General features: G+C 42.0%; 1 protein-coding gene across 4 annotated transcripts in view; it reads right to left on the bottom strand.

Annotated features, from left to right (window-relative positions):
- Positions 1–16095, bottom strand: part of ptpn11b (protein tyrosine phosphatase non-receptor type 11b) — a 40801-nt gene extending 24706 nt beyond the window's left edge. For 2 of the 4 annotated variants that reach the window (XM_023407705.2, XM_023407706.2), the window contains exons 1-2: positions 15989–16095; positions 855–977 (exon numbers count right to left, since the gene is read on the bottom strand). In XM_023407705.2, coding sequence (XP_023263473.1) covers positions 855–977; positions 15989–16002 — 137 coding nt within the window. In that variant the 5' untranslated portion in view covers positions 16003–16095. Of the gene's footprint in view, positions 1–854; positions 978–6683; positions 6814–10548; positions 10644–15988 lie in introns of those variants that run through there. The other 2 variants (XM_087174377.1, XM_023407708.2) reach the window with 2 other exon arrangements.
- Between the last annotated feature and the right edge of the window lie 2828 nt (positions 16096–18923).

Raw genomic sequence — 18923 nt, 5'->3', positions numbered from 1 at the left:
CACACACACACACACACACACACACACACACACACACACACACACACACACACACACACACACACACACACACACACACACACACACACACACACACACACACACACGGGGCAGCGATTTTGGAGACTCTGAAAGTCTTGCCTGCTCCTGAGAAGTGAACTTCCCTCCTTGGCACAGTTTCTCCTCGTTCTCAGATTAAAAGCTGACTCAATCTGTGGTGAGAGAATTATTTTAAAAGCTACTGAGCGTCTGACCTTTGCACTCTTGAGTTTCGTTTGCGTTTGGTCATCCAGGCATTTACGCTTGTATAGTTGGAGTCACTTTAAATCACCGTGGAGTGGATCACAAACTAAGTGCCTAAAATGTAAATGTCACAATATGGTTTTTCAGACAGGAGGAACTTTTTTTTGTGTCCAGACTGCAAGAAACAGGAATGATCGTGTTTAATAACAATTTAACGCGTTTCCTCTCCAACTCTCTTGTCATCCGCGAAACACCGCGGCGCCCTCCACCTTGTCATTGTCGTCACAGAAACGGTTGGCGTTGCTACACCATCCGCCGGGGCCAGCTTACGTCACTTTAGTGTTCCCGCTGGCAAACAGAAAAAACAAAAAAGCCCTTCAAAAGGTATGAAGTTTTCAGGGGAGCTCCCCAGAGGAAGTACTGACTCATTCCCAGAGAGAACCTCTTGCTTCTCTAATCACCTCTCCAGCCTCTCAAAAACGACAGCATCAGAGCTTTGTTTGTCGAGCGGCGAGAAGAGTGAGGTTGAATATTGAGGGGTTAATGGTGAAAAATTCAAAAATAAAAAAACAATCTGGAAAGGAAAGGAGGGAGCGTAGATGAGGACCCACCTGACCGAGAGGGTGAAATCCCCCGGATTGCTCTTGCTGGGCCGGGCCAAGAAACTGCCGTGGTTGCCCCGGGTCAACAGGAGCTGCTCTGCCTCGATTCCGGTGATGTTGGGGTGGAACCACCTGAAAATGAAGATTACATTAATTATCCAAATTAACCACATGTCCACGTTAGAAAAGAATCTCTGCTATCTGTGTCCCGTCACGCACCAGCTTCCCCCCCCTACAGAGACATAATACAGCAAACTGTATATTCTACTCATTTAATTGGACCGGACCGTCATCAGTAATCTTTATTATTAAATATATCGATTATTCAGTCCATTTTAGTCATAAAGGTCCGTTCTGCAGTGTAGCAGAGTATGAGGGCCTGCAGTGTTTTAACTGCTCCGCTGCTCCACAGACCTGTGGGAGTGTTTTGACACATTTTTTATGCATAGAATAAAATGAAATAATAACGGCTGTTCTCCTGATAACAACTGTTACTATGGTATAAAAGTATTAGAACATAAATAATAGAAACGCTGCACAGAATCAGGGCCACTTTTCTTTTTCTTTTTTCATTGCAATAGTGAAACAATCACTATGAAGTTAAAGTACCGACTTTCAGCTCATATAGGAACTCTTTTAGACAACTTATACCTATTTTAGAAGAACATATATTAACTGGGTTGACTGGTCCAGCGCCCGTGGCTTTACAGCTTTAGGATTTTAGGCTTTTTCTGTCAGTTTGATGCTTTTGCCCACAAACTGAGACGGAGTAATAGCTGGTTTGAGGTCATTTTCGGCAATTCTCCCTTGTTTACGGCCGGTTTATGGAGAAGTTTAGCAGCACTACAGCCTCCTTCACCTGCGCCTCACTGAACTATGTTCGTCGGCCGTGTTCAGTTTGAAGTTTGTCCACTGGGAGCAGCCGCCGATTCGTCTTAATTGAGAGGTTTGACAGAGGAGGCCGACTTCTAATGGTTGTTTACATTAGCTGACTGATAAAAGCTTGTGTACATGGTGCTAGACATATATCCTCGGGCAGTGGTTTGCACATTTATTCTTTCTTTGATGCACTGACTTGTCAGGAACATAGTCTGATTATAGATTAACAAAACCAGTATCAGAATCAGTTTCGGCTTATGAACATTAATCCTAAGCAGAAAAAGACAACTAGTAGTAGATGTACAGGACTGAACAGGAAGTACTGTAACCGCTGAAAGTTTAATCTCATCACTAAAAATATGTTTTAACACAATATCTGTACCATCAATAGTTATGGTTGTACATAGACTACTTATTTCTTTGAATGAGAATACAAAGAGAGCACACGTTTTTGTCTTGATGCATCAGGGGAACACATGCAAACTGTATGTCCTGTCCTGAGTTTAAAGGGAAGGACACTCAGGTTTACAGTACTGCCAAGCCAAAGCTAATAATTACATGTTACTTCCTCTGTTGCACAACTCTCTGCAAATATTTATCCCATCCACTTCTCAGGTACGTTGACTGATTATCTGGGTTGTGCGCCCTTACTGGAGTGTTTGACACTGCGTCTTATCCAAACCAAACCACCTAAATTATTCATTATTCAAAGACATAAAACCAAGGACATATATACAGAGAGGCACTTGCACAAAAAACGTGTTTAATGTGTGACAGACTACATTAGTCTTGAACGCAGCGAGTAGGTAGAGCAGCAGCGTCCCAGTGAATGGCTGTATGTCAGCTGTGTGGATTTAAGGCTCATGTTTAAGCAGGGATCATTGGGTTAAACCTCTGTAACTACTGTGCGGCATTGCTGGCTAATCCAGTGCACCATTCGCCTCCCAGGGCCCCGTTTGTGTCAAGACAGGAGGAGTTTGACTGAAAACTGATATGCAGTTGCACGCGTATACTGTGTAATTGTGCCATTTTATATTAACTTGCACACACTTACACAGCGATTTCATAATTATAAAAGGTATTAAAGTTATCAAGTTAACACAGTGTATCCGAGGAGTAATCAGGCAGCCACTTAAGGCTGCAGTAGTTGGTGGATTAATTAGTCTTCAGAAATTTAACCAATGATGATGCTGATAATGAACCGTTTCAGTAAATCTACCAAATCTGACAATTTGCTGCTTTTCTACTTTATTATATATATTGTGAATAAAATACCATCAGGTTTTTGTTTGTTTTGGACAAATAAATAATTTTAAAACATCACTTTGCTCCATATCATCCTATTTTACAGACCAAATAATTTCTTAATTCATAAAAATAATAGTACAAAAGAATTATACAAAATTTTAATTTGTCTAATAGTTATTTACACAACTGAAACCGTGCAAAAACAGCATTCCAAACATTTTCCATTGTAAAAGTAAGTAAGTTCAAATACACCCTGAGACAAAAGAGGAAGAAAACTCTCTGGATCGACGCCAGCTGGTATCTGGCAAGTGTGTTGTGCTAATTGGAATCAGTGATTAAGAAGCTCGCCTACAGTACAGAGCCGGACATGTGTTGACGAAGCAGCGTTTTCTACTTGTATGAAGTTTATTCCAAGAAAGACTTTTCGACAAGACGATATAAAGCGACAAAGCAGACACTTTGTTACTTAAAATAAAGCGATATTGTGGTTTTTCTAAGTGTAAAAAAATATATTTATATATAAAAGAAACCACACAGACATCTAGATGTTTTATGAAACGCTGAGGATTATTACTGCGCTCTCTCCTCCAAGCACACAATCTGCAATTTACACCCATTCACCTCAAAAGGTTTAAACATGTTGTAACATTTCTAACAGGCTAATTTATGTATTTATCTACTTCTCGTAATGGAGTAATAGAAATAAGAAATTAACTGTGAGATTGACAAATGAGTTGAAAAATGAGTCCCCTGATTATTCAAACACCAAAATAACCTTTAGCTGCAGCTCTTGACTTTGTCTTTGGAAAGAAAAATGCTTGTAAATGCCAATGATTCAACAAGAATGGGAAAAGAGACTCTTTTGTTGACACCGACATATAGACCAAATGAGTCATGGAAATCATGCATTTCACATCCTAAATTGTAGCCTTTCACCACCCATCCCCGACACATTACAAAGACTTATTATTGATTAATATAACCCAGCGGAGAGCGAGCTGCGGGCGACACAAGAGCGCCTTCATGAAGCTCATGCCGAGAAGATAGTATCTGAAAGCTCCAACAGTGGGCGAGCATTTAGCCGTTTCTGTTTTTGTACACTGTATGACACAAACCCATGACAGTAAGATAAAAATAAGACTCATGTGTCAGCTCAGCAGATCTTGTGTCACCTCAGCGAATACACACCAGAATACTGGTTGTGGTCTGAATCCCGGCCCGTTATGTGACAAAATGCTTTCCATTAATTTCTAATTCTAATAATAATAATTTCTAACTCAAAAAACAACCACCCACAAACACATAAATCTAATCACTGTGTAACACGGATATCGAAGCCTGACATTCACACCGAACGACCCCAATCGAACGAATTCTGAGACTTTACTAAAACTACATGGCTTGAAATTTTTGCTGGAGCTAAATGTACATTTCAGACACGCACGTCTCTGCAGATGAAGCAACTGTCACTATTTTTTTTTTTGCAATAAACAGATGAATCAAAGTGACACCGACTGCTTGTCAATCACAAAGCAGCCCGACCTGTTTTGACTACGACAAGAGTGGAAACACGAGAGGAGTGAAAGAGGAGCCGGGCGAGGCGAGAGACAGCCAGTGCAGGAGAATCAGTAATGATGCTAAAATGTGCGATAAGGTTCATACAGGAGGGAGTGGTACGTGAAATTTAGACCAGCACGGGGGCACCACCCCTCTCTGGTGTCGTCATCCAGGATCCCTGGTTTACCACAGGACTAATAAACACCCAGTTTTAACTAAAACACATGAATCTGCTTGATCTAAACGCATCAGTCCAGACTGAGGGAATAGGACCGGACCACACCAGCACAGATATCACTGGGGGGGGGCAAAACTGAGCTACACAAGCTAAAGGGAGCAGATTATAGGATGACCTTTACAAATAATAAATTGTACCTGATTACAAGAGGATTAGTTATAAATACATGTAAGAGCAGGGAGAGAACTGGACAAGACCTCCCTCCCTGTGACATGAGAAATATCTGTGGAAGTCCAGCAGGGAGGCCGGGCGGTTGAGCTCGGGGAAAAGACAAACAGGAAATGATTCAAAGGCACTGAGAGAGTGATAAATGTATAATCAGCAACACTCAAAGTAAAAATACACCACTGACATGGCGTCTGTTGGAGAGTGTATGAAAGACTAACAGAAAGACGTGTAAAGTGCATTTTGAACATTGTTTAACGGCTATTTCTCAATGGTAATTATGTTGTTCATGTTTTGGGATGGTGTATCATGCAAGTGCCAGACTGCTTGTGTTAGTGTTGTTTACATTTGCCAGTATCTTGTAAGAGCACATGGTTAAATGTTTTTCAATACAAGAAGCAACAAGGAGGCAAAGGTTTCAAACTCTTTTGTCTAAAACTGGCAAATTATTATGTAAATCCAAAACTATACAAGCAGCGAGTTAGAGCCCGACACTGATCTGTGATTGGAGGCCAATACCAATATTGATATTTGGGAGTTAAAGCAAATGTGATAATGATGAAGTTGTTGTTTTTAAATTAATACAAACAACAGTTGAAATAAGCATTTCAGTGATCTGTAGAGCTGCACCATTAATCGAAAGTGTTGGTGGTGCTAGAGAGACGCCCCGGCCTGCAGATCATGTTCTCCAGACGTAAAGAAACATGTTTGTTTTGGTACAAAACCAACCGAAAAAAATGAAAAATGCAAAAACAACTATTCCGACTGAAATCACAATATCTGTCAAAATAATCCCAATATGTTTTTTTTTTGTGCACAACATTCAGCCCTAGTCATCTCTGTTGACATCACTGTTCATCACATATTTGCCAAATGCTCATATGGAATCTAACCAGACAATCCATGTCAGCTCACGACACTGGAGCAATTCATATACAATAATTACTGTTGCTAAATCTGGGATTTCTCATCTAGATTTTTTAACACTTGTCACAGCTGTTTCCCTCCAATACAACTCACACCGGCCTCCACATTTCTAGGTTACTGTACTGGGGAACCAGTGACAGGTCATGGGCGTCAGCTGGTGGACAGATTACTTGTGGTGCTGTTTTTAATCCTACACAGATTCATACAGAAAAATAATAACAGAGGGGCAAAAAAAAAATGCCTTATGTCAGTAATCCAATCTAATCCCTCGTCACAGTCGCTGCTGTCGCTCGTCAAATTATCAAAAACAATGGAGACGGGCTGGAAGCAGACGCACAACACTGGAGCGCTACCTCACACACACACACACACACACACACACACACACACCGATGGTGGCAACAACCTGTCAGGCTTACAGACGGCTGAGGGCAGGAGGACACTTCCTCCTGACTGTCTTGGCACACAAGTCAAGAGCCTTCTTAACAACCACAGTGTACTCTCACACCCTTTGTAGACAAACCTCCTGAAACGTTCACCTTTACAGCAACACACACACACACACACACACACACACAAGCAAGTACCAAACAGTGCAAGAGCTGAATCTTACGCACACGCACACTTCTGCACAGCCAGGTCCCCCCCAAACGTGCCCTCCCCAAATTCACCTGTTCAGCTGCAGCACTGGATTCTGCTTCATCAAACTGAGCCAAAATTACAGCAGAATTAAAGCCATTATTTGTGGAGGGAGAGAGGAGGGGTTAAAAGAGGTGCGAGGGGTTCAAACCGACGGAAGATAATTGGGATTGTTTCTGCCCTACCTCACCATTCTGGTCGAAGCCTGCCACAGCCCCTCGCTTCAGCAGCCTCAGAGTTCAGTAATCCAGCGCTGGGCACTGTTACACAAGGGAGGGTGGGACGGAGCGAGGGAGATATAGAGACGAAGCGAGTGGGAGGGTGGGTTGCGGGGTGCTTGTAAAAGTGTTACTGGGTTAGATAGCGTGAGACAGGGACAGTGAGAGAAACGACAGAGAAGTGGAGGGGGTGGGGGGGTGTGTGCTTTGCAAGAGCGTTAGAGAGAGAGAGAGAGAGAGAGAGAGAGAGTGGGGCAGGAGGGAGAGCGAGCGAGGGGGTGGAGGCCTTTTAATCTGGGATTTGGACGAGTGTGAGCAGGCCTGATACCAGCACTCATCAGTGCTATCAGCCCCCCCCCCCGCCTTCCCTCCTTCCCCACCTCAGACGCATGTGACAGGCGCTGGCCGACTGGTCCGACCACCCTCCGCTTCCCTGCGTCAGCCTCACCTTCTCTCTCCGGCGCACCCTAAGGGGTCAGCAGCTGTCCGATGGCCACGCTCCAAAACCCACTCTGTGATCCTAAAGCTAACAGAGCTTTCACTGGCTGTAACACAAACCAGACCAGGCCAAGCCAGATCTGGGTGCCAGGTCTCTGAGAGCTACAAGGTCCCCGCTATCTTGTCGGAGGCTAAATGCAACAGCTGTGTTGCCCGTGCCTGGAGATTACACCTAATCGTGCGTGGCGTAGTTACACCGGATCATAGTTAGGCCTCGCCAAGCTAAACCCCCCAATCCAGCCAATTCAGCAGTCTGCCATTAGGCTATTAATTTTGCAGGCCTGGGTTAGGGAGATTTGCAGATGAGTTTGAAAATAAATGCAGAGGACAAAAGCACAACAATACTAAGACTGCAACTTGTTATGATGTTACAATCACCTCTGGATTTTACAACTATCTCAAAAAGGACAGATTGTCTTTGAATGCATCCACTTTTAATATATTTGAATACAAGTTATCTCAGTAATACGGGCTAATAAAGGTTATTCATTCTTTTCATTCACACCTCATTTGTGTTAGTTACTACACAGACACACTGTCAGTCTGTAACGACGCTCGCGTAAAGACAAACTCTGACTGCAACATAAAAAGTCAGGCAATCATCCGATAGTTGTTGAGATATTACACTAAAAAAAACAACAATGCTAACCTCTTGGTAGCGCTAAACCAAAAGCCTTTCAGCTCATCAAAGTCATTAAGGTTCATCCCCTGAGGGCCTTGAGTCGTTGGAACAAACCACCGATGAACAGACCAACATTGCCATCATCACCAAAATATCATGACCATTAACTACACAGTGTTGTAAACTATACAAACCAAGATTCCTTAAGCTGTGTTAGTGCTCAGGCCAACTGCTGAGGCAGCAGCAGCAACAACAACAACAACAACAACAAACCAGAGTGTTTTCTCTCTAAACAAAACTGCGGGCAGATCTGAAAGTGAGACGCCTGCGTGTTGGGATTGTAGAGTCTCTTTAAAGTTCCAGTATTTTTTCACAAGGCAAATCTTTCTCACTAGACTTGAAGGTTGCAGCACGAGGTGTGCTATTGAGCTCGCAAGGACAATCAATTTTCCCCATTTCTGTCGTCTACTTCAACAGGAAGCTGAGAGTCGGTCAAATTCATGTTCTGACCTTGCTAAAAAAATAAAAAATAAAAAAATAGGAAGCAACTTTTCTGACAGTGTTCTGAAAATGTTGGCTTAGGCCAGTAACACTGCTTTCCACTGAGTGAGTCATACAAGATAAAACCCCTACGGAGCAGTTTGAAATCTAATAGGTTCTTTCCTCCTTATCTGCCGGTATTATACTGTGGACAAAGTGTGGAGTCGAACATTCGACATCATCGATCGTGCCATTTCAGTTGTTCAGATTATGATCTGTTTTGTCGCACATTAAATCATGTGCACACAGATATTTTAAGCAAAAGTTTTAAGCATCATGGTTTTAATCCCTCGAATGATCAGACAGCCAGAGGCCGTTGGCCCATAGTTGTGCTAAGCTTGCACTTATGGCGAGCCAAATTCTACCGACCATGGTTTTGCATGCTTTTGGCAGAGCAGCAGTTACCTTCAGTCTGATGCATTAATGAAGCCACACAATAACCAACAACATTATCTCCAGCTGCCTTATATGAAGTTAACTTTCATTTAAATGCAGATTATCCCAGGTACATAACGACATTTAACGTCACGCTGTGAATGGACCCTCCATGAAAAACGATGATGCACGTCCCCATGTGACTGACCCAAGTTCTGCAGTTTTCTATCGGTGCCAATTAATCGGTCGACCTCCAATTAAGCGCTTTAACATATCAGTGTTTGTCGCATCAATTCACGTTTATCAAAAATACTTATACTATACAAGGGTTCGTACCACGTGGGCTCAAGCACCCTGAGCAGCGTGTCACTGCTCTGCTCTCTCCCTCCATTTCCTGTCCGTCTCTATCAAACAAAAGGCATCATAGGGTCACAAAAAACAAACAAAAAAACTTGTCACCAGGTCGATGCACTGCTTCACTTCTGAGAGACACAGATCCAGGTTAAGTCCCCTGAACCTTTAATACCGACAGTTAGAAGCAAATCTGACTTTCACATCTTGGCGAGATACTTGCAGTTCTACTCTGTTGCACAGTTTGATTTCAGCTCTGATTCCAGCGCTGTCCTTTTCACACAAGGCAAATCAAACAAGACATTTTATTTTTAATTATGAAACTCGTTTTCCCCAAATGCCACTTATGCAATCCTGGCTGCAACACTCCTCATAGGTTTTTCTGGGAAGCCGCCTTTTGTTTTTTGTTTTTGAGATTTGCAGTGAAATTATTATTTGGTGATCTGACTGTCTGCGCTGTCTGAGCTCAGGACAACATATATTTGCCCTTTCTCTTTCTGTGTGTGTGTTCCTCTGTTTAATGATTAACTTTTAGGCCATGACTCGCCAAGAAATGCTTGTAGAAACAGACCTGGTTAATGGAAACCAGTGACCTACAGAGTCTCAAGCTGCTTATTTGCTCACAAATGTTCCAAGTATCAAATGTACCACCTGCAGTAAATATGATCTATTTTCAATCACTCTGTATTTAGGTGCAAAGGTAAGTCTTGGTTTAATACAATTATTGTTAGCTGCCATGCATTGATTGTCCTATTATAACCCAACATGGCTGTGGGGTGTCAATTCAAAACACATTTTAAAGTGTATAATTAAAACAGAGGGGTGCAGAGTGTTTTCACACCGTCAGTTAAAAGGTTATTGCTGCTCATGTTTTGGGTCTGTGGCCTTTCTTCCTGTGACTGTGCTAACCCATCAACACACAGTTTGTCAAGAAATCTTCTATAAACTTCCAAAAGCGCTAATAATTCTGAATGATTCATTTTTATATGAATTGCATATCTGAACCTGCCAGGCTTGTTTACAAAGACCGGCGAAATAAACATCTGCTAAAGTTTTGCACCCTTCGCTAATAATTGCGACACGGCGTTTATAATCATACAATTATGAAAAATAAATACATTTTTGGATTACCAAAATGTTTATCATCATACTTTGGGTAATGCCAACCAGCTGTTATTAAAATACTAAACACTCTGCCACAGCATCACAACAGATGCACCGTATCAAGCTCAGGTTATTTTAGTGGAACTTCACTACTGGGTGATGTGACTGATTGTGTAGCCTTTTAATTCGACTGAAAAGATGCATCTGTGTAGTGCTGCAGATCTGAGTCACTGTCAGTTCTGAGAGGCCTTAAAAAACCGACTCAACAACATGCCCTTCCTATACAACCCAGGCAGTCTCTCTCTCTCTCTCTCTTTCTCTCTCTCTCTCTCTCTCCCTCACCTCCTCAGATCATGACCGCAGGAGCTGGAGTGACTCAGGGCTTTCCAAGAATAGGATTCCCTTTGACAACCACCAGGTGCCCCATTTCCCTGCATCTGGCCTTGGGCAGTGAGTGAGAGAGAGAGAGAGAGAGAGAGAGAGAGAGACAGAGACAGAGACAAGACAAAAGAAAACGAGATTTCAAACAGCCTGGTTTTATCAGACGAGACATCGACAGGGAAGGGGCAGAATAAACTGGATGCACTGTGGGAGAGACAGAGGCAGCTGGGAGCTGCAGGTTAGGCCTCAAGCTGGTTGAAGGGAAACAGGCCCAATGTGCATCCAGCCACCACTCTATCCTCTTACATAATGTCTCAAGTTCAATATAGCCCCGGCCGGCTATTTAAAGCACTGCTGTCTAGGCCCACTGACAAAAAGGTGATATACTTAGTAGCCGCAGCTCAGCATGAAAGCCTCTGCTGGGGCTATATCGGTCACAGACAAGCCCTGGGGTGTGGGTTTTGGTAATGTTGCAGATATTTTTAGCCCAGCTGATGATTCGGGGTATTTACATGGGGTGCAAAACTCGCACACACACCCTGACGCTGAATATTTCACTTCTCTGTGTAGCAGCAGACAGTCAGCTTAGTAGAATTAGCTAAATGACCAACTTAGGCAATGACTGCGCATGTGCATGCAGTTTGTTTTCAACACTTGCACATAAAGTAAGCCACCAGAAGCCGACTAAAGTGATTAACAAAAACGCTGCTGGCGATATGACAAATGGTCAGAAAGCTTTCAGTGTCGCTACACAATTGTTTAAAGATGTAAAAACAGCTAATAGCACTGAGCGTCCATAGTTTGTGGCTCTTTGTATTTGCATGGAGTAAATACATTGACTTGTCAAACACAGAGAAGAAGAGGCTCCAGGCATTATTGGTTAATAAGTAACTACTATGTTTTTTTGCACAGACACATCCCACCTTTTGTCCAACAGACAACCTTTTCTTGAAACTAGTAAATACGCACTGAGCTCCTTGGTCTGAAAAGCAAACCCAGATTCAGAATCATCACTCATAAAGTTTTTGTTTGTTTGTTGAAAATGCAGATGTTTGAAATGTTGCCTGACATCTGTGCAAAAACTGGGCAACACTGATTAGTATGCATGAAATTAAATGAATGCATTTTTCAGTTTGGATTGAACAGTTTACTGGAAAATCCAGTAGGTTTAACATAAAAGTAACTTTTGTCACTCAGATGTGATGATCTGTTTGTTCCATACAAAACAACTGTCTTCAACAACAGGGATTTCACGGTTTATAAAGGGACAGCACGTTACAGAAGCGGTTCAATGAGGCATTTGGTCCACAGGAAACTGTTACTGATCACAATCGTATTATTGAAAGCAAATCTACGGTGATATGTGGCTGATATTTTCCATCTGTCGTTTACTATGCAAAACATAAGGCCATGCATGTTTGAATGTAGTTCATGTTTTAAAACCTACACACTGGAAACAAAACAAAAAAGATTTACTTTGCTTTTCTCCATTTCGAGTCATCAAGAAAATGAAGATAGTGGGATTTGGCTGCCAGGTAAGACTGTGTAAACTCACTGACTCCACTTCTGTTTCTTACAATCCACATTTGCCATTAGTTTGTATATCTGATTATCTCACTGCAGGTTTATTTATCTATTGATAAGAAAAATGATTATAAGTTACAATGCTTAGATCTCCCAAAAGTGGAGACCGAAATATGGACGTTCCACTTCGTGACAAACAAACCAATGTGTCTGAGCGCTGACCTGCTGCCAAAGAGAAGTTAAATGGTAACTATTAGCTGGTGGGCCATCGTTCTGTTCCCCTTTTTCCAGCCGACTCATTTCAGCAGACAAAGACAGCGGGAGGAAAGCGCTTCTCACTGAATCGCATTCAAATGAATGACAAAGAGCGTGACTTTAATATTCAAAGTCATTTATCCACAGAGAGGACCCAGCGGGTGTTGCAGTATTAACCTGATCAAAGCTGAGCTCGGGCTCAATCTGAGAGGAATGCAGCGCTCGTGCGTTAAAGCATCAAATATTTGACATACACCTGGAAAAGTATGTCCTGCACGTTCTGTCTATTTCAAGAACTTTGCCCTTAAATGTTGAGACACACAAGCGTTAAGCAACATTCAAAGATCATGGGCACGGCCATGTGGAGATGACAAAAATGTGAATGCTTTTGTCACCATTGATTTCTATTTGCATAAAATGAATAAAATGCAAAACATGTATCTGGAAAAAAAAACAAAAAACTAACAGTTGGTTCAGAGCACTCCTGGAAATGTTGGCAGTGTTATCTTATTCCTCCACATGGGCTGTTGTTTTCCTGTCGGCTTATCGAGAAAACTGACTCACTGTTCTCAGCTGGTCAAATGAGTTTCAGTGACAGACGAGTTCTGTTCCATAAACAAAGGGGGGGCAGAGGTGGTTTCCAATAGTGGAAAGTTTGTAATACTACAAAGAAACAACTGGCAAAAATAAAAATGGAACAGCAGCGTAGTGTGATTCTGCATCATTACTTCTTTCTCTGGGGCCCACGGTTATACTCCACGCATTACAATGAATAATCATCGTTACGTTGATGGTAAAAAAAAATTAAAAATTACAATAACGGACGGGACAAATGGTTCCGTTATGACTAAACCGCCAGAAATCCTCACTTCAAAAACAATAAAAACGAAATATGTGGAAATTCCAGCCCTCCCCCAATCGCATGATGACCTAAGATCCTTCCTGAAACGAGGAGTCTGAGTGATACTATCATCAACAGGAGAGCAGGTCCGTCAGATCAAGATGGCACGCATTGTAGTATTGTTCCCCTGTGGTATTTCAGCTCAGGAAGTGCAGAACGAGCCACAGAGCAACAGTCATATGTGTCCCGGCCCCGGCGACAAAACCATGGAAACTGGCAGACATGAAAACAGCTTTTAACTTTGTCTCAGTGTTTTCCACTATCTCTGATCTTAGCCCGCTGGTGGCTTTGGCCCCTGGGGCAACTCTAGTGAAACAGTGAGAAATGTTGGCACGAATAGTTCTTATTTTCATCAGGGTTTTTTTTCTGTCTTTTGCCGCTATTTTCATCTGTTGTGTAACATTTTACTCAGCAGGCTTATTGAGATTCTGACCATTGTGTGTAACAAACAAGTGTAAATTAATCCAGGAAACTGAATCACACCAAGTATTTGAACGTGAAAATAAAAGTGAAATGAAATGTTTGAGGTTGTTTGTGCAGCAATGAGCCACCTCTACTCAGAGTATACATGCATATGCGCACAGACAATTTTCATTGAGCTCTTTATGCGTACATTCACGTGCACGTAAACACAGGGGACAATCAAACTCAGAAGATTTACCAATATCCTTGCAATAGTCTGACGGATAACCAGCTACTGCAACAAGTTTACACGGATTTGGATTGAAGCTGATACATATAGAAGCACTTTAAACAAAACCGGATGGATCCTTCCTGCAGGTGTAGCAGGAAGCAACGCCATGCAATGGGCAGTGATTATGGAAATGTTGTGTGTTAAAAAAAAAAAAAAAAGGGTAGTAAAAGATTGGATTTTCCTTTAAAGCCGCAGCCAGCCTGGCCGCTTTACCGTTTCCACACTCCCTTTGATGTGCCGAGGCCTAAGCCATATCCAGCTAGATGCTATTGTGAAAAAATGCTATTTTGCCAAATAACATGGCCAGAATTCAACAGGCTTTGTTCTGTCCGAGGAGAAATAAATGCCTTTGTCTATTGTGAAGCTGGACCAAAATCAGTAGACTGGCTTTTCAACCTCAACATCATTATCCCACCATTGCAGTTTTATCTACCAAAGGCAAAAAAAAAAAAGGACACAAAACACACAACAACACATTGGCCGAACATCATGTGATACAACACATCTGCCTTTTTTCCACCCATATAGTGGTGGACTAGTTGTATCAACTATAAACTCTCTGATTGCTAACGTAGCATTTTCTTGAGTCCACAACAGCCATGTAATGGTCGAGAGACACGCCGACTGCTGGAGGCAACGTTTCACAGGTCACCTTGGATAGAAATCCGCCAAAGGACGACTATTAGTTAAGATGAGGACTAGGAAGAAGTGCCAAACTTTAACTTTTTCACATGCCGCCCCAAAAAAAAACCCAACAAAACAAACATCTGGAAGAAAATCTGACATTATATGAACCAATAATGCAAAATCTAATGTATCCATTCATATTGATGGTGTTCAGCAGGCGGAAACTACTTAATTCCCCACATATTAAGCTGGTCAATGTTTCAGCGAGGTCTTACGGATCATTGCTGGTGCACAGACGTACATGTGGTTAATAATATATAGGAACAGTACCGAGTTATTGTTGGCAGGATATACACACCATAGATGTTGATGAGTAACAGGACACTCTGCAAAGCTGTCACTGTTAAACAGGCCGCTATGCTTGATCTACAATAAAAAAATGTTTAATAAAAATTCCCAGAAGGGACTGGAAGTATTAGTTTTACATTTTTTACATGGGTATATTTGTGGTTCTTGACATTACATTAGCGGAGACCTGAAGCTAAAGCTGCTATAAAACTCCTATAAAAACTTTTTTCATGACTAAAGTGCCCCTTTAAATTTGATTTAATACAATACTGTGTGTGCAGGGCTCAGATTCACAGGAAGCTATAAGACAATTTCCTGCACTGTGCACAAAGAGAGAGAGTGAGAGTGAGAGAGAGAGAGAGAGAGAGAGAGAGAGAGAGAGAGAGAGAGAGAGAGAGGGAGGACAGAGACAGAAACAACCCCTGACTCCAGATTAGAAAAGTGTAAAGACTTGCAGAATAAAACCTGGGCTGTGAATGAAGGTGTGAGGAGTTCATGGTCTGACTAAGCTGTAGCTCAGACACAACTCACACCATTCACAAGTACATGCAGGCAAACACATAAATCAGTGTAAAACATGAAAACAGAGCAACGTGACTTCTACTTTAAATCAACTGGTGTTTCACCCTCCTGCAGCAGCAGCAGCAGCAGCTGGCTACAAATTAAAGAAAAGTCAGCGTTTTGTCTTTGTGTGTTACCGCTGCACTTTGAGCAAAGTCTGTTACATAACTCTGTACTAATTCACAATTAACAAGACAAGCGCACAGTGGCGTTTCTTTGCATGAAATTTGAAAACATGAAGCCACAAGTGTCTCTGTTTGAAACTGGGTCTGTGGCACGAAAAGAGAAAAAGTTGAGGCGCCCCTGCTCTCTCACGCTGGCCGCCTCACTTCAATCTCGCCCGCACAATCTCTGACTGCCAGTGCGGTGAACACAGGCTGTGAAATATTACGGCGCCATTAAAGACAGATTAAAAAAAACAAAAAACAAAAACAAAAACAAAAACACACACACTCACACACACTCACAAACACACAAAGCTTGGAGTTTACCTGCGAGATGTCATAGCAGTCTCTGAAAGCTGTCAAGTGTCCTCAAACGTTCCCGGTCTGCCTCTGCTGAGTCGCTGTGAGGAGTGAGCGATGTGTTGAACCTGCGCGTGCAGCGACACACAACTACTGACAAGACTTCCGGTTGTCACCTTCAAAACAAAGGCCCTGTTTGAGGGCTAACTACTAAGGGGAGATCTGAGGGAGGTGAATTTTTATGTTGTATTTAAATCACACAGTCATTTGAAATATTCATGTTTGTATGACATCAAACTTTTGCACAAGAATCTTTATTTTCTTTTATTTCAAGAATCTGTATTTTCTTTCATTTCATAAAACATATCTTATCAAAAAAACGTGTAAAATTCTGTGGTATTTTGATTGTTCAACATCATGCTGCATCCTACTATTACATATACTAGCTTTAGTTATGTATAAGTTCTTATTCATTTCTGACCACTTTACACTTTTGTTTTGAACGACAAGCCTCACTTCCTGTCCTGCTCTGACTAGCTCCAGCTGACTTGATAAAATCCTTGGACAACATTGTTAAAGTTCTTGGTGACATAATCAGGTTAATGTCAGAGGCTTCGTAGCCTTTTATTATAAGGGCCCTTGAAAAATCTGCATGAATAGATCATTACGTCCTCACTTCTGATTGGTTGACTCGTGTTCCCTGCTGAAAACGAGGGGCCCACCCAACTGTTGATTAATTAAAGAGCTAAAACAGTGTGTGGCCCTGTTGTTTAGATGCTGTCTGTGCTGTAACATGGAAGAACGCTGTGTTAATTATTAATAATGAGTAGTTACAAAAATGAAAGACCTATAATTTATTTATGTACCAACTGTTAAAGAGAATAAAACTGCTGTGGGTCAACAACCTACAAAATAAAATAAAATATCTCACTCATAGTATCAAGGCTGGTTCTCAGTATTATTTCATTTATTGTTGTCCATTGATTTATTTACTTTCCACCAATGACGCAGTAGTAATGACATTGTGCAGCATCAACAATTGCTCTGCTATTGTCTTGTGAGAGATGAGGCAGGTCGACACCTCCTCCTCCGCTGTACAGTCACGACGGGAAAGTCGCCCAGCTCTGGAGAATGGTGGCGGCGGTGGGAGAGAGAGGAGTAAGAGAGGCAGAGCAGCGCTGACGTCACCAGCCTGTGGTTATCAGTGGAGGTTAATCTACTGGGGGATGGATGGGCTTATGCAATTGTCTGTGAGCCCACAGGCTTCACGTCTATGGATTTGCTTTTCCACTGTTTGACCTAGTGCGCTGCTGCAGCCTACAGACAAACACTGAAATGATGGAGTGGGAATTTCTCCTCTTTGTGGAATTTCTGTTGTCAAAGAGCCAAATGCAGTGTGCTCGGAGCGGGATAGATGGGTTTGAACATAAGGGTTTATTGTTTGGGTCTGGTGAGCAGTTAAAATGATCCTGTTGCAGCATGGGAGAAGATTACTGTCTGATCGATACCTCGTGAAAACTGATGAAGAGGGTGAGAAACAGCTGAGTACTGGAATAACACTGAGTGCACATTTAGTGTTTCATAGTAAATGTGATTGATACTGAACTGAAGGACTTGAAAAACAAAGTCATTACCATTTATCGGGTGGTTCAGATGCCCTTTGTATATCATGTGCTCATTTAAAGGATGATGGGAAACTATTTTTGTGCCGCACCTACAGGCACATATTTTAGGAGATAACTGGCTCACTACGGCTTCTGTTGAAAAAGGACAATCAAACTGTGTTTTAGTGATTGTGTGTGGGTTTTTGTGGCAACACAAATAAGCACGACTTAAAACATCGTAATTGCTCTTTGACTATAATGGAAAAATAATCTTGATGTAATAAGTTTGACCTCAAAGCGGGTGCTTGAGTGGCTATTTGCTCTATAGGACTGAGGGGTGCGGGGAGTGTCACCATGGCAACCAGTGTGGTAATTTAATTTAAGTCTATATTCATTTTCTACACTGCATCCCAACAATAATGACAAAATTGACTCTTGACAATAAAAGCAAATTCCAAGAAGAAAGATTTTCACAGCGTACAGAAAATGACTGGAAAACAATGGATGCCTGTAAGAATAGAAAAACTAGATTAAAACAGAACAGCAGGGTTTACTGAATGATTAACTGTGACGTAATATGGTCCTTCAATAAGTGGAATAACTCTCTCACAGGTTATAGTGGCGGTAAAGTTAGTGATGAGAAGAACGAGTAAGTTGCTGGAGTCCAACGTTCAGTTTTTGTTGTTTTATCACAATGCAGACTGATGTCCTGTTGAGTCTGAGAGGGACAAATAGACTCAAGAACACAAAGCCCAGTTTCCCACCCAGGGGAATGGAAACCAGGAAGTCTCATCAACCCCGAGGTGGCTGGCTCTAAAGGCCTGTGGCCTTTGGCCCCTTTTTTGCCTTGAGACTTGCAAATCTGCCTCTCCAAAGACTGAAAAAAAATTGGAAAGGGAAACAAAGGGGACTTATACTGAGAGTGATGCAGCTGGACAGCTGGAGCCTTGTCACAGAGAAAGAACTTTTATTACCATTTGGACGTAAAAAGCTGAGAGAGAGGAACTTTGTTTCATAAAAGGGGGTGAAGTGTAGTGCGCTATGGGTGAGGTCTTTTATTTTAGGGGAGTAACTGTCTGAGGCTTTTAGGAAAGATTCGTAGAAGACCGTTCAGAGGTTTTCTAAGAACAGTTTCTTCCATTACTGATGATGTCGTGGCCTCGACTGGACTCTGGGGCCTGTGTTTGGCTCGGGGAGGAAGATTTGATAACATTTCATCCAGATGCAGAGAGGGCCTGGGTTTGTTGCATAATTCATAAATCCACTTTGACCAATGAAAAAACTGCGTTTCCCAACGTGTGTTACAAGAAAACGAATCATTCTGAAAATGTCCCGTCTGCCTCAGAGCTCTCGCTTCT

This window comes from Seriola lalandi, unplaced genomic scaffold (genome assembly GCF_002814215.2).
Source record: "Seriola lalandi dorsalis isolate HSWRI2012SDOR001 ecotype SW California unplaced genomic scaffold, Sedor1 jcf7180002054345, whole genome shotgun sequence".
In the NCBI taxonomy this organism is placed as follows: domain Eukaryota; kingdom Metazoa; phylum Chordata; class Actinopteri; order Carangiformes; family Carangidae; genus Seriola; species Seriola lalandi.
The sequence above is the reverse complement of the archived record's forward strand: the minus strand, read 5'-3'. Positions and strand labels throughout refer to the sequence as shown.